Genomic DNA, 26,315 nt, shown 5'->3' on the forward strand with positions numbered 1-26,315 from the left:
ATCAATTGTGTTGTGTTCGTTAGGATCCGATGAAAAAACGAAAGGCGAAGCTGGAAGACGCCATGAGACTGCACCAGCTGTTCCGGGACATTGAAGACGAGGAGTCCTGGATTCGAGAGAAGGAGCCGGTAGCCCAGAGCCAGGCCAGAGGAAAGGACTTGATCGGGGCCCAGAAGTTGCTGAAGAAACACCACGCGCTCATTGCAGAGATAGATGCTCACGAAGACAGTCTGAACAAGGTTGGTGTCAGAGATTTAATTTTTTTGTCACCATTTACCTTGAAGCGCTTATTCGCTGTTCAAGAAGTTTTTATTTTGAAAAAATAAAGAAATTGAACACGACTTAGATTTCGGATTTTGAGGGATGATCGATGAAAATCCAGATTCAAGTCAGGATTAATATAAACGCGTCATATTTGTTCTTTTCAGGTTGTGCAAACAGCTAAAGACATGATGGGCGAAGAGCATTTCGCAGCCGAGGAGATCCAGAACAAGATCGATGACGTCACAGCCATGTGGGACAAGCTGAAGGAGAGGAGCAACGCCCGACTTGACGATCTCCAGGATGCCTTGGAGGCACAGGAGTACCTGCTGGATGCTAATGAAGCCAGTGCCTGGATGAATGAGAAGCTACCCTTGGTGGCACCGACCGGAAAGTACGGAAAGAACCAGGATGCCATCAACGTAAGAGATTTAACCAACTATTTAGGCAGAAATAATTTAGGTAGCCTAATCGAAACGTGACATGATCTTGGGGATAGTGAGCATATGGCACTTGCAAAAATATGATTCGTACTGACAGTCGAATCCAAAACCTTTCGTTTTGAAGTATTGTAAAAAACGACCCATCAAAAATGATTTTTTTTTGAAATGCAGGTTTCAGCTTTAGAAAACATGATTTAGGAAACATGAAAAAAAGGAAACATGAAAAAAATGCTAAAAACGACTAGAATCATCTTCATCCTTGCTTTGTTGTTAAGTCTGCTGTGAAGAAGCACCAGAACCTGATGAAGGACATAGACAGCTACAAGAAGGTGATAGACAACCTGGCCCAGAAGGCACAGGAGTGCAAGGCGCCAGACAAGGAGGTCACCGATGTGGTGGATCTGGAGTGTGCCACGGTGGTGTACGACTATCTGGAGAAGAACCCGAGGGAGTTGTCAGTCAAGAAGGGAGAGACCGTCACTATCCTCTCCACGCCAACAAGGGTAGGGTAACAAATACCTTCGTTGATCATGAAGCGAAAACACTCGGCAATTCACTGACAATCAGGGGAAGATTTAAGGGAGGATTCGACCCCCTCGCCACCCAAAGGGTCCCCTTTTGAACTATTACGGAATCCCCATCTGGCAGACTTGCACCTAATTTTTTCTGAGGCAACTTTGGCGTCAATTATACCAATTTTGTCATAACCTTCCAAAAACTGCCCATATTTAGCGTTTGGCTTAATAGTCTTTATAGTGTCTTGGTAGAGCTCGGAAAATCAATTTGGCCGGCCTATAAATGGTCAATAATTTTTCATTTTTTTTTGAAATGCGTCTGCCCTCGAGAATTCTAGATTCGCCCTTGATGGCAATGCTTCAAAGCAACTATGTTCAAATTGTGTCCATTTATCTAAACCGGAGCAAAACTATGCTAGTCCTAGAGAAGTATAATTTGCCTCATATTGTTGTTGTTTCCAGGACTGGTACAAGGTGGAGAATCAGGAGGGCAAGCAGGGCTTCGTGCCGGCCAATCACCTGAAGAGGGCAGAGCCAGTGGTGAAGAGCAGCCAGGAGAGACTGGCGGAGGAGGCGAGGACGGTGTCCGACCGACAGAAACAGATTGAGAACCAGTACGGCGACCTCAAGGTCAGAACAACACATACACAACATACATGCATTAAAGTATAGGGGAGTTGTCTCACCACCCAAAAGAACCGTTATCTACCAGTTTAAGGGGAAAAACACGATGTTTTTTTATCGAAACCCACCACAACGAGGCTCAAGAACGACGTTCTCTAATCGATTTGTGAAGTCGTGTCCTATATATTATTTTGGGCGGAGTATGAAAAAAGACAGGACGAAGTAATTGAGTTGTTTAAGTTGAGCTTGACGTGTGTTTCCATTCGCAGGGGGCAGCAGAGAAGAAGGAGCGTGCTCTGAAGTTGAGGACCGAACTATACGGACTGAAGGGAGAGTCGAAGAACCTCCTGATGTGGACTTCCAAGAAGAACCACAACAAACTACTCGACCAAGTGGTGAGTTAATTGTCTTTCTCTTTCTTTCATAATAAACTGCTTGCAATTTAGATTCCATTCACTGTAAATTTCGAACATTTACATTAAAATGAAATATAATTTCAAGAAAGCCGTGCAACTTTGCAGACAGTTTTCAGGTGCCTCTAATTTCGTATTGGTTTTTGTTCTTTTTCACTGTCGATAGTCAATCCGAAAATGGAATAGTACAGCTATACTTTCGTTACATGCCACAATAAGTTCTCATGCTTTGCGGATCTCATTCCAAAGGATCCGTCTCGACCGAACCTTTGATGCCATTTACGAGATTCCGTAATTAAGCTCTTACATCTGAGTTTGATTGTATTAGTGTTTTTACTACATTAATAAGATGAATAATAGTTCTAAACTTATTTTTTTTTTTTTGAATAATTTAAGAGTCGATGAACGTAGTTCAGACTTTTATTTCGGTGGCGATGATTTTTTTTTCAGGATAAATCTATTCTTGTTCAGGCTCAAATTAAGAGTAATGAACGTAGTGAAGACTCTTATATAGGTCTTGGTGATTTTTTTTGTTTTTTTTTCAGGAAAGGGTCTTAAAATTCTCTAATAACTACAGATGTGCATTCATGCATGTTAATGCGTTTATGAATGAACTTAGTTATATGTGCACTTTTTGAGTTCAATTGAAATTCATCTGCTGAAATTTATGTAAATAGCACTCTCTAAATACGAACGTGGAAATAACGGGAAAAAGTGATCAATTTCTAGTTTCGAAAGTAGAATTTAATTTATAGATTTCCAGCTGAATAAAAACTTCACCTATTGATCCAGTTTTCTCAAGTTGGGTTAATGTTATCAAAAAGTGCCGATCATAAATTGTGCAAGAGTTTCAAAGAGCTTAAAGTGCATCTATTTTTTCTTTGAAATTCGATAGTTGAGGTTTTTTCAACGAAGTCAGTTTTTTTTCGGCGTTCATTGACTCTTTTCCAACTGTCTGTTGGGTTTTTCCAACTGTCTGTTGGCTATGTTCTATTAAGTAATGACTTTGAATGTACTGACAATTGTGTGTAGGACAATGTATTGACTGCTGAAGACGAGGATCTGGACAAGATAGACGAGTTGTCCTCTAAATTTAACAATCTGCAGAATGATGTAGAGAACAGCAAGAAGAAGTTAGATGAAAACAAGAACAAGTACGAGGAACTCAAAGCACAGTTGGACGATGACGAAGAGGTTTGTTATTTATATTTTGGTCTTCAAAATCACAATCATTACCAGGCTTTTGTTGTTTTTTCTCTTCCATAGATAATAACTGGATATCACTGCAACAGTTTTTCCTTACAATGATAAATGAACTATTAAAAAGCATCGAATGAAAAAAGCAACTCTCAAAGTATGATTTTGTTCTGCGAGAGATTTTTTAAAAGTTAAATGACAACACGTCGCGAGTAGCGAATTTCCGCTCTGCTTAAACGAAAGCTGTTTTTCGGTAGAACAACAGCAGTGGATTTTTTTAACTATTTGTCCGATTCTAATTTTCTTTTTTTTTAAATTGAAAAACTTGTTCTGAAACTTCGCATATTCATTTCCCATTGAAAGACATAATTGCAACCGTTTCTTTATTGACGTAGAGTGTGTCCTTTTAAGGTGCCTGAAGATCTGCTCACTGAGGACATGGAGCATGCAGTGGAGGCAGTGTCCTATCTGCAGAACAAAGTGTTCGACAAGAGCAGCCAACTCGGATCCGCGCACGAAGTCAAAAACTACATCAGGTAATCAACGAACGAAGCATTACCTCTCGGTGAGAACCTCTCGGTCGATTTGAAAGAAATAGTTCTAAATTGGAGATGCTCGCAAAGTAGTAATAATTTCCAGCCGTTGTAATTGATCCGATGACTCTCTGGGAATTAGAAGAAACTATGACTCTGGATAGAGAACTTTGTCGCATAAATTAAGATATTCATAAGATAATTCATAAACAGTCGAAAATTCATTTAAAATTAGGCAGTTTTCTAAGTTTTACCAAGGTGGTCAAAAGTGTGAATTTGAGTGAAAACATAATTCGGAAGCTTCAGAAATAAGTATTTTATGCTATTTGCAAGAACTTCGTAGAAAGTTAACGTAATAACTTACTTTTTATAGGGAGTCGGACCTTGTGTTGGAGAGAATAAGTGAGAAAGACAAGGCGATCAAAGAGGGCTACTATGGCAACGATCTTCCATCTGTGCAGGCACTGAGCAGGAAACACGAGGCGTTCCAGAAGGACCTCGTGCCGCTGGAGGAGAGTGTGAAGAACTTGGACGACAGACACACCAAGTTGATTGACACTCATCCTGACCAGACTGATGAAATACAGGTAAAAGAAATACTCAGCTATGAGTGTTTGAGGTTAATGAACGTAGTGAGTACTCTTATATAGGTCTTGCTGATTTTTTTTTCAGGAAAGTCTTAAAATTTGTTCATGTTCAGTTTTGATTTTTTAAATTCTGAATGACTGGTAGACATGCTATTGTTTGGATTAACATTTAAATCCGTAAAGTAGTTTTAAAAAAAAACAATTGATTCTAGAAAGTGGTTAATGAATTCTAGAACGAGTGCATGAACTTCTAGGAAATGAAAACATCCCAAAAATTGATCATGTCGTTCGTGAAATTAAAAATGACTCGTTTCATGATAACCATGGTCTTGGTCCAGACAGCCGGCTCTAATTTAACTCATGGATAAGCCTGTTTTGAAGTTTTTGAGGATCTTATGAAGGTGTAAGGACAAAAGATACCATACCAAAAGCTCCCATGACTTCTTTACTAGGCCAGTTAGTACCTGATACATGCAATAATAAATCGTCTCTAAGTGTTGATTAGAAGCGGTCTTGCAGTAATTTAAACCAAAACTGAACCAGACTGCCCGTATCAGGGCGAAGCCCTGAATGTTCCGACTGCCTTTTAAGGTTTTATGGAGCAGTAATAACTTTAAAAATTAAATGTAATAAAATTTTAAAAAAAAATTTTAATTTGAAATTTTTTATGAAAATCATCCCCCCACACGCCATTTAAAGTACAAAAGATAGAGGGATTAACTCTCCGCTTACGCGTTAATAGCGCGAAATATATCGCACGTTAATTGTCCCAAATTGTCCAAAATGGCAATCTTTAAACCCCCATAACTTTACGAAAAGTGATCACAGGTGAAATATCTTTTCAAATTTGAGCTCAGAACAACATTACTTTTCGAATGATATTAAAAAAATTCCGTCAAAAATGGCAAGTTAAAAAGTCGAAGTTTGTCTGAAGAAAAAAAACCCACCCCGAGCACAAATATTCCGTTACTTTCGTATCGAAAGTCGGAACAATAACAAATTGAATGTATTGAAATAACTGAAATAACTTCTTCGTCTCTACAATAAACATACCAAGTTAAGAAATCCCTCCCCCTACTTTCTAATTCTGATTGAATTCGCTCTATGCTGCGTGTTAGCTATTGCTAAAATCCCCCCGGTCATTGCATTAGACGATGTTAGTTAATTTGATCCTTTAAATGAAACTATTGATTGTTGGAAAAATGAAGGAGTTTAGTTTGATATCGATTTAGTCTAACTTGACGTCCTTTTCTATTTGAAACAGACATTGGTAACTACTTCTATTCTAAAGTTTCTTTCTCGAGCTGCCTTACCGCTGCCTATCTCAATGCTACCTTAATTACTCACATTTAAATACCCTCTTTTTCAGTTTTAACATTTTCATATAAATGCAATTATATACTTTTAAGTTTTTTACTGCGACCTAAATTGCTGCGAAGTTAATATAGTTTTAAAATAAGTTAACATGATTTTTAAGTTCAAACGTAGTACAAAAGTATTCGCCGCAGTGGAAAAAATTGAAAACGTGAAATCTAATTTTTGTTGATAATTTTCAGGAGAAACAGAAAGAAGTGAATGAGGCGTGGGAGGCGCTGAAGAACAAGAGCGACAAACACGCAGCCGGACTTCTGGAGGCCTACGAGTACCAGAAGTACCTGGCCCAGTACAGGGACACCATGGCGTGGATAAACGGCATGAAACAACTGGCTGGATCGGACGAACTCGGTACGTCACATTATTTAAAAGGACTCTTTTCCTACTGTTTGTTGATTTGAAAATCCATCTTCCCACTCGAGAAAATCGTAGAAGCTATGGAATGTTCAGTTTTACTGTGTATAGAAAGAAATCGCGAAAAACTCGTTTATCTTTGACAATGTGAATGTTTTGATAAATGTTTCTTGAATATTTACTCAACGGCGGCAATTGTGTTTCTAAACGTATTTTCCATAAATTGAAAATCCTTCCAGACCAAATTGTGAAGATTTTGTAATTGTTGTTGTTTCGAATTTAAAAAACTCAGACTTGGCTGAGTTTTTTAAATTCAGAAGAGAAAAAGAATGAATTTAAAAAAGATAGGCTTTCTTTTTCACTGCAAAAAGAGTGGCTTCTTTTTCTCTTCTGACTGCTAGCTCGCAAGGATTGTTTTGTGGTATCGCAAGTTGCGCATAGGTCCGCTTCGCCTGTGTAGACGTTTGTATATATGCTGATGTTTTTCTTTCAATTTTGAAAATGTTAGGATTCTGATTGACATAACCGAAGTGAGTGCTGATGATGTTGTGATAAATCAAAACAGATTGAGTTTCTGGCTTTGAGTTACAGGTCCAAAAGGTATAATACTGGCTTGACTTGTGGGGGTTTTCACGTTTCTTCAAGATAAATCATGTTTCTCTTGTGCTTAACAATCACATCACGCTTTCACAATTATTACTTTGCTTATTTTCTGTTGATTGACAACAGATTGAAAGGTTTATTTATTTAGTTCATTTACACCGAAATATTTTTGACTCCTAAAATCGGTATTTGAATTTGATTCACGTGGGCTTAAATTAAAAATCTAAAACAATTTTATACTGGTAAGAGGAGTGTTCAGGGAGGGGGTGTTGAAAACCATTTGGGTCGACCTAAAAACAGGGTTGACAAATTTTTGAAATTTTGCCCTTTCAATTCCATCTCGATAAAGTCTAGATCTGTACTCGACGCAGGTGATAAATTAACTCACCATAGAAGCTGTGGAATGATTAACTTTCTGTGTATAGATACAAATTGCTAGTACAGTCACCCTTTTTCAATCGTTTTTTAAGAGTCGATGAACGTAGTTCAGACTCTTATATAAGTCGCGATGATTTTTTTGTTTTTTTTTCAAGGGAAAAGTCCTAAAATTTGTTTAGACTCAAATTTACTTTTTCGCGGTTTAAATTTTGATTTATTTTAAAGTTTTGTTCATTTCATTTGTTAAATTGTTAAAAGGAAGGAAACTCCACTATCGAACAGCAAGAGTGTAAAGTTAACGTAAAACGTGAAAGAATAATTTTCTGAATTACCAGCTGAATGAAAACTTCTCACTTGACGCAGTTCAGTTTGATCTAAATATGATAGTTTTCAGGAAAAAATGCAAATCATGAACAATTCTTGAAATTCAAAATGCTTTAATGTGATATATCTTTTCCTTCTATTTTTTTAAAATTGAAAAATTTTGAAATATTTTCTTGTTTCTTTGCACTTTTCAACCATCTGTTGGCTAATTTTTTTTCCGGTTTTAATTGTTGTATATGAGAAAGAGTTGTGAACCGGAACCTTAAACAGAAAAGTTTTTTATCCTTGTTTTTTTGTTCCTTTTAGTTCTGGAAACTATTTGTTCTGTAACTTAGCTTCAAGTTCGACAAAATTTCTAGTTGCAGTCCTCTTAAATAAAATTTCAATCAAGTAAATTAAGCGAACAATTGATGAGTTGTTTTCTGCTTCAAGGAAAAGACGTCAACAGCTGTGAGGCTCTAATTGAACGACATGACGACTTGAAGAACGAATTGGAAGCCAAAGTGCCTCAGTTTGATGCGTTCTACAATCTGGCTGATGATCTGGTCAACGACAAGCACCCCGAATCAGAGGAGATCAAGAGGATGAAAGATGAGGTGAAGAAGGCATTGGCTGATTTGGACGAAGTCTATGAAGAGCGACAGACGAAACTGGAGGCTAACAAACAACACCAGCAGTTCTTGAGGGACTTCAACCAGAACTCGGCCTGGATGAATAACAGGGAGAAGACTCTGGGCCAAGACGACGATGATGTGGACTCTGTGATGAAGAAGCACGAAGACTTCGACAAGTTGATCAACAACCAGGAAGAGAAGATAGCAGCTTTGACCAAATTTGCAGAGGAATTGGGACCCGATCATTATGCGTCTCCAGATATTGAAGCGAAGAAGGAGGACATGATTAAACGATGGGAGCACTTGAAGGAAGCTCTGGTCCAGAAACGATCTCAACTGGGAGAATCCCAGACAATCCAGGAGCTGGTGCGAGATGCGGATGACATTGAGTCGTACATCCAGGAGAAGATGGTAGTCGCGAACCAAGACGACTCGAATGACGGCAGGAATATCCCGAGCAAGCACCAGAAGCAACTGGCGTTCGAAGCGGAGTTGGCGGCTAATGCGGAGAGGATCCAAGCTACTCTCTCTGTAGGAAAAGGTTAGCTTATAAATCTATGAACAGTTTCAACTTTTCTTTTAGGCACAATTATTAAGCTTTGTTTGTGCCTTGGAGAAATGCAGATATCAATTTCCGATTTTTGAAGAAACCTATTTAAAAATTTAGGCATTCTCAGAAACAAAATAGAGTTTAAGCAGTTTGTAACTGCGAGGAGGAAAGTCATATAAAAAATAAGTAGTAGACATTTGAATTAAGTATGAGTCGCATCATGAATGTTCAGTTATTCAACCGGTTGTTCTTCCTTTGCCTGTAGCTCTTCTGGACTCGAAGAAGGTGCAGGGTGAGGAGGAGAAGGAGATAGCAGCCAAACTGGCCAAGATCACGGAGCAGTATGAGTTCCTGGTGCAGAAGACCACCCAGAAGACTGCCAGACTGAAGGAGGCCAACCGGCAGAGACTCTACTACACTGCATACAAGGACTTCGACTTCTGGCTCAGCGAGGTAACCCCAGTACTACTTTATAGTCTAAAATATCAAAGAATGTCAACACGTGACTTTATTCTAAGTCATGGCATTTTGACGTCGTTGGATGACAAGGGCGGAACATGTTCGGGATCAGTGATGTTTTTTTTTGGTATTCTGTTGGAATCGAAAGCGAAGGATAGCGTGAAATGGTTAATAAGAATAAAAAGTTTTTGTGTTGGATTATTTTTCTGACGAAATTGTTTTGCGGAGGTTGCAACTAACTATTTAAAACTTATTTAATTATCTTCAGTACAGTTTTGGCGCCTAATGTGAATTTTTGTAGTAGTACTGGAGTTGGTTTTCAAAATATCTCTTGCTAAAATCATTTAGCCTATAACATGAATGAATCTTTCCAGCAGACATTTGTTGGTCTTTTTTATTATTTCCAAAATACCACGCTTTTAGAAACGAGCATAGTGTTCACATAATGTAAACTACTATGACATGAATGAAGGTTTTCAGAAACTTTTTAGGTTCTCCAAATTACTTTTTGTTCAAACTAGTGTTAACTACGAGATGAGTAATGTTTGTGTCTGTGATTGACAGGTGGAGAGTCAGCTGAAGATGGAGGAGAAGAGCAATGACCTGAGTACAGTGCAGAACCAGAGGAAGAAGCACCAACTGCTGGAGGACGATGTGGCCGCACACGCAGACAGACTCGTGCAGCTAAACGAGCTGGCCGAGGAGTGCATGGCGTCGCCCCAATTTGACCCCGTAGAGGTAAAGTTAAGGCTCTTTTCTGTTATTCGGCCCAAAATGATAAGAGACATGATTTGGTGGTTTGGAATAGTTGGGTATTGTTCAATAGGATTATAAACATTGATTGATAATGAAGCAATTTTTACAGCGTCAATGAATTGAGAAGATACTTGTAGCTTTTGTAAATTGATTGTAATTAATTTCACCACACCCCTTTGGTCATTTATCGAATCTAGAATTTTAATTTAGATTGCGAACTCAATGCTGTATAAGAGTCGATGAATGCAGTGAAGACGCTTATATAGGTCTTGATTTTAAAGAAAAAAATCCATTTTTTCTTTGAAATTCGAAAATTGAAGTTTTCGAAAAACGCGTTTTTTCAAAAACAAAACTTTTTTCTAACTCTCGTTTTTGTGTGTTAGATTGAGCAGAAGAGGTCCAACATCAACGACCGATTCGGAGTAGTGTCTGACATGACTAAGGACAGGAGGAAGCAGTTGGATGATGCGTTCAAGTACCACCAGCTGTTGAGGGACATCTCGGAGGAGGAGACCTGGATTAGGGAGAAGAAGATCTTGGTCCAGTCTCAAGACTACGGAAAGGACCTCACAGGTTAGTTGCTGTGCTTGAGTTTAATAGTTATTTATGCTGAGTGAAAAAATAAGCGATTTTTTTTTGAAAAAAACTGCCTTCTGATAACGGATGTAGAGCAATATCTTTAAGGTTCGCTATATAGTCACCACTTGTATCGAAAATGAGTATTAATCTTGAACACCCGATATTTCACCAGATATTTGATTTAAGATTCTATTTTCGGGATATGAAAAAAGGCTTTCTATGGTTCCAGTAGGAGAAGAAACTTCTGAGAAATGTACACTTGCGTGCGGTTAAGAAACTGTGGTCAAAAAGGCGAAAAGTATTTTTTTTGCTGATGAAACGTCAAAAAGGCAACAGATGTTTAAAGAAGTGTCATATGTTTTCAGGTGTGCATAATCTGATGAAGAAGCACAAGCGTATAGAAAATGAGATCCAGAGCCACGAGAAGAGGATAGAGGCGGTGAAGCCGATTGCGGATGAAATTGTGAAGGAGCAGACCACTGGATGGGAGACAGTGCCTGGAAGGATTGAACAGCTGGACCAGGCATGGAGTGAACTACTCGAGTGCTCCAAACAGAGGTGGTACATTCTTCTTAAAATACATTACACTATCAAGATTGGGGGATCCCTCATGCGCGAAAGTTTTGTCAGCTACTCAGAACTCATTATCAAGAGCAACGAACGCAGTGAAGACTGTTACGAAGTCTTGGTGATTTGTTTAAGGAAAATTCTTACAATCTGTTCAGGCTCAAATTTGCTTTTTATGGTTTGAACTTTTGATTTTTCTTTAAGTTCGTTTCCTTGGTAAAAAGGATGGGAAACTCCACTATGGAACAGAAAAAATGTGAAGGTCACGAAAAACGTGATCCAATTCTAATTTCGAAAGTTGAATTTGTTTTTCAGATTTCCCAGCGGAATTCCTATTGATCCAGTTTTCTCAGTTTGGGTTATTTTTATCAAAAAAGTCAATCATAAATTGTTTTTGGATTTCAAAGAGCTTTAAGGGCATCGTTTTTTTTCTTTTTGAAACTAGGAAGTTTAGCAATTGTGGTAAGTTTGTTAAAGAATTCGTGTAATTGTGGTATACCATGACTGAACGATCTAAGGGCGGAAAATTCCCGGACAATCAAAAACCCTGGATTTTTTCGAAATTTAGATTTTTCTGGACAAATAACTTTGGCATTCAGTTTTTTTTGCGATTATGGATTCACCGAAGTTTTACTAAAATTCAGCTGTTTCCTATTTTATATTTAAACTCAATATACTATTCAGTTTTTGCTTTGTTGTTACTTGAAGGTCTTGGTTATCATAGCTCATGCGAACTTTATGCTAACTGCTAAACTTTTTAAAAGGAATCACTAGCTCAAACGATTTAAAAGGTATGCTCTTTATTTTTTTGGCATAAAATGACCATTTGTGTTCAGAGTTGACATGTTGAATGAGTCGCAACGCTTCTACGAGTTCATCCGAGACGTGGAAGAGGAGGAGTCTTGGATCTCGGAGAAGCAGTCGCTGATGAGTAGCAACGACTTCGGAGACACTCTAGCGTCTGTACAGGGACTGATCAAGAAACACACTGCATTCGACATGGATGTAGTGTCCCACACTGACAAGGCTAATCTGCTGGAAGTGAGGGGAAATCAGCTGATTGAAGAAAAGAATTTGCAATCTGACAAGGTATGGAGGCTGGAAGCATTAGCTAAGTTGAACATATAGCACCAAAGTCTTTTCTTTGATACATAATATAGTTCGGCGGTTAATGAGTTTTATACAGACGCGGTTAAAGAGCCAAATTGGATGTACCGTGCTATCTCTGCTAATAAGATAATTTCTAAGGAATACTACAAGTAAGGCTGTTAAAACCCGTAGAGTGGCCCTGATATAGTTGAAAATGACCCTAATTTGTTTGGTAATGAACTGCGATTTCTACTTCTGTATCTAATGAACCTTAAATCTGGTCATTTTTTGATATGTTTCTCATTATCTGAATGTGAAATTTTCAAAATTCAGATTGATATAATTGAAGTGAGTGCTGCTGTTGTGAACAAAACCTGTCAAAATTTACGGTGGACTTCCTCGTGCCCGAATGACCGCAAATTGTGTGAGGCTATCAGAGTTCAGTATTCAAAAGTTTGAAAGAAATTAGCCCGAAAATCTGGCAGTTTTGGAAAGTTCAAATGACTTTGTGTTTGAAAATTTACGGTTGTTCGAAAATGAGTATTGTTTCCCAATTTCACTTTCTCAGCTGTTATGTGTATATAAAATAGATAGATTTTTTGGCTTTGAAATACAACTGTTGAGTTACAGATGAAAAAGGTAGAAAACTGGCTTGATTGGCGGGGGTTCACTTTCACGTTTATACAAGATAAACCATGTGTCTTGTGCTTAACAATCACATCACGCTTCCACAATTGTTACTTTGCTTATTTTCTGTTGATTAAAAGCAGATTAAAACTTTTATTTATTAATTAGTTCATTTACATCAAAATATTTGTGACTCCTACAATCCAAAGGTGAAATTGCTTCACATGTAAGCTATAATTAAAACATAAAACAATGTTATACTGGTAAGTGGGGTATTTAGAGCGAGGGGGGTTGAAAACAATTCTGGTCGATCTAAAATATGGGTAGACAAAACTTGTTACCTTTTGTTGAAATTTCGCCCCTTCCACCGCATCTCGATAAGATATTAGATATGCACCCGATGTTGCTGATAAATATACACACCATAGAATCTTTGGAATGATCAATTTTACTGTGAATAGATACAAGTCAATAGTAGAGTCAAGTTTTTCATCGTTTGTTCTTTTTTGATAACTTGACTTAACTTTTGAGCTGTGTGGTGTGCGTGTAGGTTGCAGAGAAACTGCAGCACCTGAAGGACATGTTGGAGGAGCTGAGACGTCTGGCGGGTATCCGACGGGAGAACTTGAAGGAGAACAGTGCCCTGCTGCAGTTCACGTGGAAGGCGGATGTTGTTGAGTCGTGGGTGAATGAGAAACAGAGTCTGGTGCAGAGCAATGCAGGTGGCGATGTTGAGGAGGCGAAGGATCTCTCGGCTGTCCAGGACATGCTTCATCGACAGGTAACACGTAAATATAACTGATAAAAAGGTTTCCTACAACTGATCTCTCAATTTTTAACAACTATACCGGTTTGCTGTGCTAGTAACAGCGTGTTACGACAACAGTATTTGTTGGAAATATTTTGAGAGGGAATCAAATAAACCTTCAAAAATTATGTTATCAGGAATTATATAAAATTCTACTATAACAAGGATAGCCGGTTGCTTTGCAAGTAGCACAGAATGTTCTGACAACATTTGAAAATGTAAAATGAATGACAAACAAAAAAAGGAAAATATTTTCCCATTTTTTTCACGAAAGTTTTTAAATTCTCTCGAATTTGAACTCAAACTCTAAGTTTTTAATCAGTTTTTCTTGACACTGGGACAGTTTTTTGAAGTTTCAAAAATGTTTGGAATCACGACTAAAAGGGATTTAACTTGATATCACTCGACCCATTCCTATGAATATTTGTGGTACCTGATTTTGCTTGGAAAGCAAAAAAAAAACAAAAACTTAAACGCACTTGAATACAAAGTTCCTCCCCGTTTTCAATGGTCGGAACAAAAACAATCTACTATGCAACCTTTCGTGAAAAAATCGTAACAAATTTCTTTTATATTGTATAATTCTAAAATATATTTGTTTGCATCTATTTTCCTAGTAGTCATGTTTGATGGAGTTGAACGCGTCATTTATGAGTGTTACAAATGATTTAAGGAAGTTGGAGCTTCGACCTTTACTTTGAACTCTGTGGTGTTTTAGGAGACATTTGAGGCTGGACTGACGGCCTTCCAGGCAGAGGGTATAGTGCCCATTGGAAAGCTAAGAGATACCTTGGTGAATGCTGGACACATCTCCAAGAACGAGATAGACCAGAGATACAAGTCACTCCTCGACAGGCAAGCTAAACTCATCTGCCTAAAAATAACTCTTCAAAGGCTTAGATTGAAGGCTGACATGAAAGATGGTCGTCAGGTTTCACCACATGCATAAACAGCAATCAGAACATTTTTGTACCGCCAAAATTGAACAGCCCTTTCTGATCAGAACTTTAACTTTTGACCAGAACGCAATCAAATCCTTTCTCCGAAATGTTGTAGAAATAATTCTTGAATTTGCTTTTAGGTGGCACGAACTTCAGAAGAGGTCAAATGACAGAAGGGATCTGCTGGACAAGAAGCTGAGACACTTCCAGGCGGTGGAGGACAAGTTCCTCCTCTTCGCCAAGAAGGCCTCCTCTTTCAACTCCTGGTTCGAGAATGCAGAGGAGGATCTCTCAGACCCCGTCAAGTGCAACTCTATCGACGAAATCAAGGCTAGTAATAATAGTAGAGGTTTCAAAATCCAAGAAAATGCTGTGATCTTTTTTAGTACTGGATCAAAGACTGGGCGAACTCGTGATGAAATTCTTGCATAGTCTTTGTCACCGTTGATTTTAAGTAATTGACAAGAAACTAAAATTTCTGTTGATGGTAATGATGAAGTTGTTTTTCTGCGTCTCAAAAATGTCAATCGGTTGTCTGGCATTAAAACATCGATCTGTTTCGCTGGCGGACTAAGTCCCTCAAGAAAAAAATACCCCACTTTTTTGTTCAAAATCCCACGTTTTCGAATTGAACTACTAAGACTTGGGAAGATAACGATAATTGATGGAAGACCTGTTTTGTAGGCATTGGAGCATGCACACAATGTGTTTGTGGACTCCCTGAAACAGGCGGAGGAGGACTTGGAGTCCCTGAGGGTGCTGGATGCGGAGATTAAGGCGGGAGGAGCCACAGTCAACCCCTACACCTGGTTCACCATGCAGGTACAACCATCTAAATTTTTTGAATCTAATTAACAATCTCCCCCTATGGTATCTAATGAAGAATCTCCAGCCCTACAAAAAAATACAGTAAATTCGCACAAGAGCTTGTATTGAGAATTGGAGTTTTGCTGCATTCTGATTGGTCGAAAAATCGACTGTTTTGATCTGCTTAACTATCCCCCTTCATGGTGGGGGAGGAGATAGATTGTTAGGTATATCAAATATATTCATTCTCCATTCAGTTGCATCGAATATGAAGTTAGTGAATAGTTAATTCTATTTGGATTGCATATTCGGACGGAGGCTGCAAAACAGCAAACAGATGAAATTTATCAAGAGCTCTTGGAAGTGGATTTAATCGGTTGATTAGGACTGGGACCTACTTTCGACGAATTAGCACATTGTTCTTTTACATTTCATGAAGTTTTAAGTATGAACATTTTTAATTTTCATTGTATAAACATTTCAACTAGAGATTGATCCAATTTTAAAGACGTATCTATCGTAATTTGCTAAGCATTTGACTTCGAAATTCAAATAAATTCCACATGGGCGGAGTTTTCAATTTTTAAAAATATGATTTTTTTTAGTGAACTATAGTACAATTTCATTAAATTTGCGTTTAGCATTAAATTTCAACTTTTCAGTACAGTTGTGTTATGTAACAAACTGTTTCTCTGCTTGTGATTGTAGGCTCTAGACGAGACGTGGGATAACTTGAAGAAGATAGTTTCTAAGAGGGAGCTGGAGCTGAAGGAGGAACATAGAAAACAAGTCCACAATGACGAACTCAGACAGAAGTTCGCGAGGGAGGCCAACGCATTCCACGACTGGCTCACAGACACCAGAGTCAAGGTACTTTTTAGAACTTTTAAGAACTTCTTAGAACATAAGTATCAGTATACTCAAAATTAATTTTTTTTTTTTGGTTTGTCTAGCGGAGTAAGGGCGTTATATGCCATCGGCTCAAGTATTTTAAAGTTTTTTCCTCTTCATCTGAGAGTAAATAACAAGTATATGAAGAGGTTTAATAATGTTTTTTTTTTCATTTCTGGTCAGAGTGAAACAGTGAAATATGCCAGTTAAATAATTGTACCACGATTATCACCAAAAGATATCTTTGTAATGAGTGACAAAATAATGTGATTCTAATGTCAAATAATTCTAGAAAAATTCCAGATGATCTTGGAATTACTTGGCGGATATGAACTACTCGGAAAAACTTCTCCGTCTTTTGAATTTCTACTTAAAAGATAAACAATGATTGGATGGTACATATTGCTTGTTTACCAGGTGATGGAAGAGACTGGAAGTCTGGAACAGCAATTGGAATCACTCAAGAAGATAACACTAGAAGTGAAGAGCTGGAGGAACAAACTCAAGTCTATCGAGACCATCGGCAACGAAATGGGCATGCACATCATCCTAGACAACCGATACACGGAACACAGTACTGTAGGACTACATCAACAGTGGGACCAGCTGGAACAACTGTGTCAGAGAATGCAACAGAATCTGGAACAGCAGATCCAGGCCAAGGAGACCTCGGGAGTGTCGGAGACCCAGTTGAGAGACTTCTCTTTGATGTTCCGGCATCACGACAAGGAGAGAACTGGGCGGCTGAATCACGCCGACTTCAAGAAATGTCTGAGATCCCTGGGGTACGATCTGCCCATGTTCGAAGAGGGCCAGATTGACAATGAGTTCGAAGCTATCTTGGACATCGTCGATCGAAACAGGTCAGCTCAGAGAGACATTTTTTTAAAATCATAATGCTTCTTACCAAAAAACACTTTTGTTGTCCGCTAGTCATGGATTTATGTTTTTATAATGGGCCCTGTAGAGTTTTCAATTTATCAATTATACTAGATTGATACATCAGACAAAAAGTGATGAAACTTTATTGCAGGAAGCATTGGTTTATGAGGTGATCAGCAAACTAAGAGTTTTGATCTACCTTGGTTCAGCGAAAGGTTTACTGAGGAATCACTTCGAATAAGAAGGACGAATCTCGTTTGATATTTGACCTTGAGTTTATCGGCTGTTTCAGGGATGGTTTCGTCACCCTGCAAGAGTACATGCAGTTCATGATCAGTCGAGAAACTGAGAATGTGCAGTCAAAGGGAGACATCGAAGAGGCCTTCCGAACTCTCTCCCCTGATGGCAACATGTACATCACCCAGATCGAGATCACCCAGGCACTGGACAAAGAGACGGCAGATTTCTGTATCGCTAACATGAAGGCATACATCGACATGAATAACATTGAGATGCCAGGTACGTATGACTACGTGGAGTTCTGCAACCGACTCTTCCAGAAGTAGAAACTTCCCTAGCGGAACAATCACAACAAACAAAGCGATAATAATGATTATGGAATGCATGCAAAAACAGCAAACTCATCGAACAAAATCAAGCGTGAATGAGCAACGAACGAACTCAAACATAAAGACTTGAACTTATTTTAATTTGAAAGAGCAACTTCAAAAATGAAGATTTACACAAGCATGTCCGAGAAATTTAAAAACAACTCAAAGAAAAACCAAAACTTAATAAAAAATGAAACTTCAAAATACAGCTCTTGGCGTATAAATGGGTTTTTATTGTTATACCTGCTTCGATTCTGTTTTTCTTCTAGATTGCTGAATTGAAATCTTTCTTGTACACAAAAATGGACTTGCGATGCATGATTTGATTGATTTGGAAGAGCTAAAAAAAGAGAAAGGAGAGTTTTTACTTTCATTTTAAGGGTTGAGTTAAATTAAGTGATGGAATGGGTTGATGATGCTCGTGAATCTAAATGAAAATGTGTTTAGTTTTACCATAAAACTTTTAAAAATCTTTCATGAATTTTCAGTTGGCAGCGGTGATTTAAGATAATTTTAATTCGATGTGTTGTTGTTTGGACTAATTATTAGTGAAGTGAAATCATAATCGTGTAAGATGGCCTCAAGGTTAAGCATTGAAATTGCGAAATACTCCTTAGATTGAAGGTACTATGTTTTATACTACTCAGACCGACTGACTGACTTGCGAACTGACTCAACCTCCAGAACTTTCAAAATAAATGTTGATGTTAACTGACTGTTACTCACTCAAATTCATAAGCATGTGCTGTTAGCGCTATTAAATAATTAAATTTAATTCATAATTTCATTATCGTGGGAGCAGTGAATATGTTAACTGATTTTGTACACGAAAAAATTGATATCGATACTTCGAAAATTTGCATTTTTAATGTAATAACTGACTGATAAACCGACCCTGGGACAATTCAAGACTGACTCCTTAAATTTTTACCTAAATCAAAAGTTAAATAAAATCAAAAATGTTTTCGATTATCCATGCAAAATGAACGATTGTTTGTCTGGTTGGATTAATTTCAGAAAACCACGAATACAAAAAACTGATAGATTTTTGCCAATTGAAAAGAGTGTAATTTGTTTTGCGAAATCCGGTTACAAATTTTTTCTCCGTGTTTTTTTTTATTTCATTGTTCCGACCATTGAAAATGGGGCGGAACTTTGTATTCAGGTGTGTTTCTTCCTATGCAAAATCAGGTATGACAAATAATCATCGGACTGGGTTGAGTAATGTATCTTACTGGAGCCCTTTGTTTTGATTTGAACGACATGTAAAAAGTTCCAAAAAGTCAGTATCGAGAAAATCCGGTTTGAAATTTTTTGATTTTTTCGTCTAATTTCGAGCGAGTAACGCAATCGAACAGGCTTTCATCAGCTTATTTTAATAACTTTATAGCTTACAATAGCTTAATTTAAGCCGTGAAAATTTATAACGAGAAAAAAAAAGTTTATTGCGTCTTTTTCTAATCAAAAACCCTAAAAGTTTGAAAACTGATTTTGAAGTTTTTTTCATTTTTGTTTTTCTAGTCAATTTTCTACGAAAGATAATGACTTATTTGCTTATAAGTCTTTTATAATTTGAAAAAAGTAATGTACGGAAATCAATGCAGAGTTTTGATTATTATTAGTACCTTCGGGGAATCTAAACTTTTAACTACTTGAACAATTTGTTTTAACTATGCTTGCGATAAGTAAGTAATAAAAATTCGTATTTTTGAAATTTTTTGAGGTAGTAACTTGTTGAACAAACAAGCACTTGAGTCATTTGATAGCTTGATTTGAGCTAAATTCAAATTTCTTCACTTTTTTGGCGCACCTGGCCCATAGGTAACGATTAAGCCTGGGACTCTAAAGGGCATACGTTACAGTCTGGCTAGAACTTGTTTTATTTTTCAGATGGAAAATGATCAATTTCAAAAAACTCGACTTATTGTTTCTCTGATTTTTTGTTTTAATTGTCGCATCATGTAATTTTTAATAGCCTAAAAGTTGCAATTGACCTGAATGATTTTGAAATTTTTTATTGGCAAATTGAATTATTTTACGTTACTTGACAATAAACAAATTTACTTCCAATCTAATTTTTTTTCAAATATAATCCTCACCCCTTCAGAAACAAACAAAAAAATCTTCCTTTTTTCAAAAAACAAGGCAGTCCTTTCTTCTGTTTTCTGGCAAGTTGCAAATAAATTTATCAACTCCTGTAAATTGTTTGAGAACAATAATTTCATAGTTGTCTTTGGTAATATTCTAATGACTTAATAACCTTATTTGGCAGGATATTTCGAAATTGCAGAGTTTTTTTTAGATTGACAAAAGCTTTTGTGCTCAGCAGAGTATACAAAATAATTGTCCGCTCATTTGCTGCTCAATAATTGTCTTAGCATGATGATTTTAGCGGAGATCATTTTGTTGGATATAATTTCCTCGAATTGAACCTCATTCAAGCCAAAGACTGAATTGTGTTTTTTGTCGAATTAGAGGCTTTCGTTTTTTTTTTTGGTTCCTTGCTTGCAATGCTAATTTTGTATGGTATCGCAATTGGTGCAGAGCTCTCTTTTGAAAAAAGCTGCGTGCTATTTTGCGACATCGAATTGCGGTTGTAAGATCAAATTTCGCACACTATTTTGTAAGCTTTTACAATTCCGCGAATAATTGATAAATAGTTTTATTCGATGTTTCTGCTGTTGTAACGGTTTCTGCTTCAAGATGCTTGTTTTAATTGTTCTGCCGAAAAGATTACTCAATCAGTTGCATTTTGAAAGCCTTCAAACTTAAATGAAGTGTACTAATACTCTAATAAAACTATATTCTACTATATTGTACTATATTCTTACTTTTCGACCTAATTTTAAGCTTAGTTTTATTAAAGTAAGAATATAGTTCATTCAAAATGTCTGTTGATGCTAACTAAAACGCAATAAAACTGAACTCGCTCACTCCGATTGAGATTGGTATGCAGTAGTCAAGGTCATAGAAGACTTGTTAAATTAAGTAATAAAAAAAACGATTAAACAATCATAAGATTTCCCCCAACTTGGAAAGTTGTCAAGACTAGGAATTATAAAACTCTAATGATCGTTTTCTCCCTCTGGCTAAAGCAAAGAATGTAAAAGAAATGAAAAAAAAAGCTTATATCAGTTTAAATCAGAACTAATTCAAATAATGAGATACAATTTTTTTTGCACAGAAGAGTTAAGTGAAAATGGAACTAAGATAAAATTGAGAAATGAAAATTTTTCCAACGGAGTTTGCTAATCGGGGAAATATAGAAAATTACTTAAGTTTCAATTTGTACGTGATGATTATTCCCAAAGTCCGGAATGATATGAAGAAAAATAAGATAATGAAAGCGCCCTAATTTGGGTGAAGTTGATAACGTTCGATAGGTTTACCACTATTTGACGTTTTTAAATCAGATGGATTTGGGTAACGGATATGAATGATTGGAACTTAGCGGTTTGAGTGTTTTACCATCGAAAAGCCTTGAATGAAATTTAGTGTAATGCAAGAAAATGGGCTGAGGGTATAAAATGGTTAGCGCTGAGTTGATGGATTTTGAGAAAACACTTTTAAAATTTTTTGTTTTGTGCTTCCGGAAGGACTTCTTCAGGTATGAGACCTGTCTGATCAGATTTGAAAGTATGTCAAAGTCATCGCTTTCTATGATTGATAGCAGTAGTGAAGTTAAGGGCTCCTGCACTTTTTTTTTGGTCTAGGTTCTAGTTTCTGGGATGACTTCCTTTGAAGCATCCGTTAAGACTATGAAGTTGAGCTGATCGTCAGAAGTTTTCTCCCACAAGTTTTCTCCTTTTTGGCTGTGTTGTCGCTTAATGTGCCTGCGCTAAAATTGATGGATTTCTCTGCTCTATCCATGTCCTGTTCTGGTTGTTGGCCTACAACATCTACAAAAAACTTTCACCATAGAATTTTTGAGGTCCAACATTTCGTCCACGTCTAGTAGAAGTGCGACTCTAACGCTAGGGTGATCCAGTAATTTCAAAAACAGGGATGTCGGCGGCAGAAGAATAATCGTCTAATGCGTAGACTGGATAAATTTAAGCACTCGTATCGGCAAAAGGGATCTGCTCTGGTGGAGTGTCAAAAAAGTCAAAGGCAGATGGAAGCTGAGTTGTATCCGGAGATCCTACTACAGTCCGGTTTTATAGTGTGCTCAGGATTGATGCTGATTGGGCATTCCGTCGAGTGTCCAGGTATGACCCAATCTAAGTCCACACTTTTTAGCTAAATTGGTTATCCGGTGGAGTTGGTGTTGTGCTGATGGTTTTAAATCGAAATGTCGTAGTCACTAATAAACCTTTCTCTGCCCACTTCCCTGCACGGAAAATTGCGGCTAGTCTCATCTCAATTACTTTAGTATGATATATCAAATGATTTTAAAAAAATTGCTTTCAGATAGGTAACTTGGAGAGAAATTCCTCCTTTTGCATTTTTCCAGTTTCACTTTCCTCTTCGATTTTGGTTTGCTGAACCTCCTCGATTGTCGGGTTGTCAATTTCTTGCTGGACCTCATCGATTGTGAACTTCTTTTTGGATCTTTGGTCCAATTCTTTTCTTCCTTTTCTCTACTTTATACGAATGCTTAAAATCAGGAATGGTAATAACGCTTTAAAAAACTTGAAGATTTTAGAAGAGTTGTCGCGTATCGCTAGGTCAACTTTGGGTAGGCTTTTTCCACTGGCTAGTTCCACCGAAGTATATCAGGATCGAATAATTTTCTTGCCCAAGGGTCGTAAAAGGGTTCTCTGTTCCTTCGGTTAGAAACCTTCCGAACAATATTACCTTTCTTGACTGGGATAAATGATGATGGGCTTGGGTCGAAGTCTTATCCCTTTTCTTGGATTGTATGTTTTTGTTGTCCAGTGGAGTGTCTAAGTATCCATCTTTCACTCTTTTGTCCACCCTATCTTTTAACATGATTTCAATGGAAGTTTTCAGTGTTTCTGGAGACATTGCTTGTAATTTTGACTGAATCTTATGTATTTTTCACTAATCAGTTGCAACGGTCATGTTAACTGTACGAAAAAAATGACAATAAAATCTTTGAAATTGCAAAAATAATGAAAATTGGCCGAGTAGAACACGAATCGTAATCGACTCTAATTGAATTTGGAATACCATGTAAATGAAAATAATCGGTAAAAAAATAAATAATTGTTTTTGCAGAAGTACATAAAGAGTTTCTAAAAAGGACTTTGAATATCTGTCTATACATAAAAAAATATACTGACAAGAGACCCAGTATGAATCCAAACAACCTGGAACGTCCAGATCATATTATTTGTTTACAAATTTCAATTACGGGCGGTGGTGGGTAAGCTTTGCAGATCAAAATGGTGCAAGATTTTACCTGCTTTATTGCAGTCAGAGCAGTTCTTCCCATAAAAAAAGATTTTTCTACTTATGTGTGGCCACTAAACGTTTGCCGAAAAGAATTTTATTCCAAAACATATTTTGTAGAGAAAACATATTGTTCAGTAGACTATTTGACGTGTCCAGATCACTGTAATGTTTTTCAGTGAGTAAAGTGATCATCTTATTGTTGAAGTAATTATTTGATTCAAAGGGTCTTTCAGGCAATTTCAGAGATCCGCGGAATTTTTTTATTGCTAGGGTAGATTATTTGGAAGACAAATTTTCACGAGCAATATAGGCGATGATATTGGTTGAAGAGGGAGTACTAAAAATTGCAGCGTTTACGTTCTAAATATTTACATTTGATATTCCCCTGGAGATTTTAAAAAATTTGAATGTACAGATAAAAAAAACAAATAATTAACTTTCAGATTGATCTAATTGAATTAAATTTACAGTTAAACTTAAAATAAGCCAACGAAAATATCTAGAGGTACAAAATTCAGAGCACTGGTTAAAATTGCGCGTTCTTTCATTGGAATTAACTAAATTTAGAATTCGAATTTTGAACTAAACTCAAAATAACGAGATTTAGCGTCCACACTTTTTAGCTAAATTGGTTATACGGTGGAGTTGGTGTTGTGCTGATGGTTTTAAATCGAAATGTCGTAGTCACTAATAAACCTTTCTCTGCCCACTTCCCTGCACGGAAAATTGCGGCTAGTCTCATCTCAATCACTTTAGTCTGATATATCAAATGATTTTAAAAAAATTGTTTTCAGATAGGTAACTTGGAGAGAAATTCCTCCTTTTGCATTTTTCCAGTTTCACTTTCCTCTTCAATTTTGGTTTGCTGAACCTCCTCGATTGTCGGGTTGTCAATTTCTTGCTGGACCTCATCGATTGTGAACTTCTTTTTGGATCTTTGGTCCAATTCTTTTCTTCCTTTTCTCTACTTTATACGAATGCTTAAAATCAGGAATGGTAATAACGCTTTAAAAAACTTGAAGATTTTAGAAGAGTTGTCGCGTATCGCTAGGTCAACTTTGGGTAGGCTTTTTCCACTGGCTAGTTCCACCGAAGTATATCAGGATCGAATAATTTTCTTGCCCAAGGGTCGTAAAAGGGTTCTCTGTTCCTTCGGTTAGAAACCTTCCGAACAATATTACCTTTCTTGACTGGGATAAATGACGATGGGCTTGGGTCGAAGTCTTATCCCTTTTCTTGGATTGTATGTTTTTGTTGTCCAGTGGAGTGTCTAAGTATCCATCTTTCACTCTTTTGTCCACCCTATCTTTTAACATGATTTCAATTGAAGTTTTCAGTGTTTCTGGAGACATTGCTTGTAATTTTGACTGAATCTTATGTATTTTTCACTAATCAGTTGCAACGGTCATGTTAACTGTACGAAAAAAATGACAATAAAATCTTTGAAATTGCAAAAATAATGAAAATTGGCCGAGTAGAACACGAATCGTAATCGACTCTAATTGAATTTGGAATACCATGTAAATGAAAATAATCGGTAAAAAAATAAATAATTGTTTTTGCAGAAGTACATAAAGAGTTTCTAAAAAGGACTTTGAATATCTGTCTATACATAAAAAAATATACTGACAAGAGACCCAGTATGAATCCAAACAACCTGGAACGTCCAGATCATATTATTTGTTTACAAATTTCAATTACGGGAGGTGGTGGGTAAGCTTTGCAGATCAAAATGGTGCAAGATTTTACCTGCTTTATTGCAGTCAGAGCAGTTCTTCCCATAGAAAAAGATTTTTCTACTTATGTGTGGCCACTAAACGTTTGCCGAAAAGAATTTTATTCCAAAACATATTTTGTAGAGAAAACATATTGTTCAGTAGACTATTTGACGTGTCCAGATCACTGTAATGTTTTTCAGTGAGTAAAGCGATCATCTTATTGTTGAAGTAATTATTTGATTCAAAGGGTCTTTCAGGCAATTTCAGAGATCCGCGGAATTTTTTTATTGCTAGGGTAGATTATTTGGAAGACAAATTTTCACGAGCAATATAGGCGATGATATTGGTTGAAGAGGGAGTACTAAAAATTGCAGCGTTTACGTTCTAAATATTTACATTTGATATTCCCCTGGAGATTTTAAAAAATTTGAATGTACAGATAAAAAAAACAAAAAATTAACTTTCAGATTGATCTAATTGAATTAAATTTACAGTTAAACTTAAAATAAGCCAACGAAAATATCTAGAGGTACAAAATTCAGAGCACTGGTTAAAATTGCGCGTTCTTTCATTGGAATTAAATAAATTTAGAATTCGAATTTTGAACTAAACTCAAAATAACGAGATTTAGCGTCCACACTTTTTAGCTAAATTGGTTATACGGTGGAGTTGGTGTTGTGCTGATGGTTTTAAATCGAAATGTCGTAGTCACTAATAAACCTTTCTCTGCCCACTTCCCTGCACGGAAAATTGCGGCTAGTCTCATCTCAATCACTTTAGTCTGATATATCAAATGATTTAAAAAAAATTGTTTTCAGATAGGTAACTTGGAGAGAAATTCCTCCTTTTGCATTTTTCCAGTTTCACTTTCCTCTTCGATTTTGGTTTGCTGAACCTCCTCGATTGTCGGGTTGTCAATTTCTTGCTGGACCTCATCGATTGTGAACTTCTTTTTGGATCTTTGGTCCAATTCTTTTCTTCCTTTTCTCTACTTTATACGAATGCTTAAAATCAGGAATGGTAATAACGCTTTAAAAAACTTGAAGATTTTAGAAGAGTTGTCGCGTATCGCTAGGTCAACTTTGGGTAGGCTTTTTCCACTGGCTAGTTCCACCGAAGTATATCAGGATCGAATAATTTTCTTGCCCAAGGGTCGTAAAAGGGTTCTCTGTTCCTTCGGTTAGAAACCTTCCGAACAATATTACCTTTCTTGACTGGGATAAATGATGATGGGCTTGGGTCGAAGTCTTATCCCTTTTCTTGGATTGTATGTTTTTGTTGCCCAGTGGAGTGTCTAAGTATCCATCTTTCACTCTTTTGTCCACCCTATCTTTTAACATGATTTCAATTGAAGTTTTCAGTGTTTCTGGAGACATTGCTTGTAATTTTGACTGAATCTTATGTATTTTTCACTAATCAGTTGCAACGGTCATGTTAACTGTACGAAAAAAA

General features: G+C 36.9%; 2 protein-coding genes across 4 annotated transcripts in view; both read left to right on the top strand.

Moving 5' to 3' along the window:
* Positions 1-18,711, top strand: part of LOC134841204 (spectrin alpha chain-like) — a 28,916-nt gene extending 10,205 nt beyond the window's left edge. For all 3 annotated transcript variants that reach the window (XM_063857034.1, XM_063857035.1, XM_063857036.1), the window contains 22 exons: positions 24-239; positions 429-683; positions 980-1,207; positions 1,682-1,849; positions 2,113-2,238; positions 3,289-3,450; positions 3,865-3,989; positions 4,360-4,573; positions 6,130-6,298; positions 8,039-8,761; positions 9,036-9,223; positions 9,794-9,967; positions 10,369-10,558; positions 10,930-11,122; positions 11,968-12,220; positions 13,398-13,628; positions 14,374-14,510; positions 14,737-14,926; positions 15,281-15,418; positions 16,112-16,273; positions 16,712-17,157; positions 17,469-18,711. In XM_063857034.1, coding sequence (XP_063713104.1) covers positions 24-239; positions 429-683; positions 980-1,207; positions 1,682-1,849; positions 2,113-2,238; positions 3,289-3,450; positions 3,865-3,989; positions 4,360-4,573; positions 6,130-6,298; positions 8,039-8,761; positions 9,036-9,223; positions 9,794-9,967; positions 10,369-10,558; positions 10,930-11,122; positions 11,968-12,220; positions 13,398-13,628; positions 14,374-14,510; positions 14,737-14,926; positions 15,281-15,418; positions 16,112-16,273; positions 16,712-17,157; positions 17,469-17,742 — 4,962 coding nt within the window. In that variant the 3' untranslated portion in view covers positions 17,743-18,711. The remainder of the gene's footprint in view (positions 1-23; positions 240-428; positions 684-979; positions 1,208-1,681; positions 1,850-2,112; positions 2,239-3,288; positions 3,451-3,864; positions 3,990-4,359; positions 4,574-6,129; positions 6,299-8,038; positions 8,762-9,035; positions 9,224-9,793; positions 9,968-10,368; positions 10,559-10,929; positions 11,123-11,967; positions 12,221-13,397; positions 13,629-14,373; positions 14,511-14,736; positions 14,927-15,280; positions 15,419-16,111; positions 16,274-16,711; positions 17,158-17,468) is intronic.
* Positions 1-26,315, top strand: part of LOC134841206 (frataxin, mitochondrial-like) — a 291,857-nt gene that overhangs the window by 30,565 nt on the left and 234,977 nt on the right. The gene's annotated exons all lie outside the window — the stretch shown is intronic.

The sequence above is a fragment of the Symsagittifera roscoffensis genome, chromosome 3, assembly GCF_963678635.1.
Source record: "Symsagittifera roscoffensis chromosome 3, txSymRosc1.1, whole genome shotgun sequence".
NCBI classification, from domain to species: Eukaryota; Metazoa; Xenacoelomorpha; order Acoela; family Convolutidae; genus Symsagittifera; species Symsagittifera roscoffensis.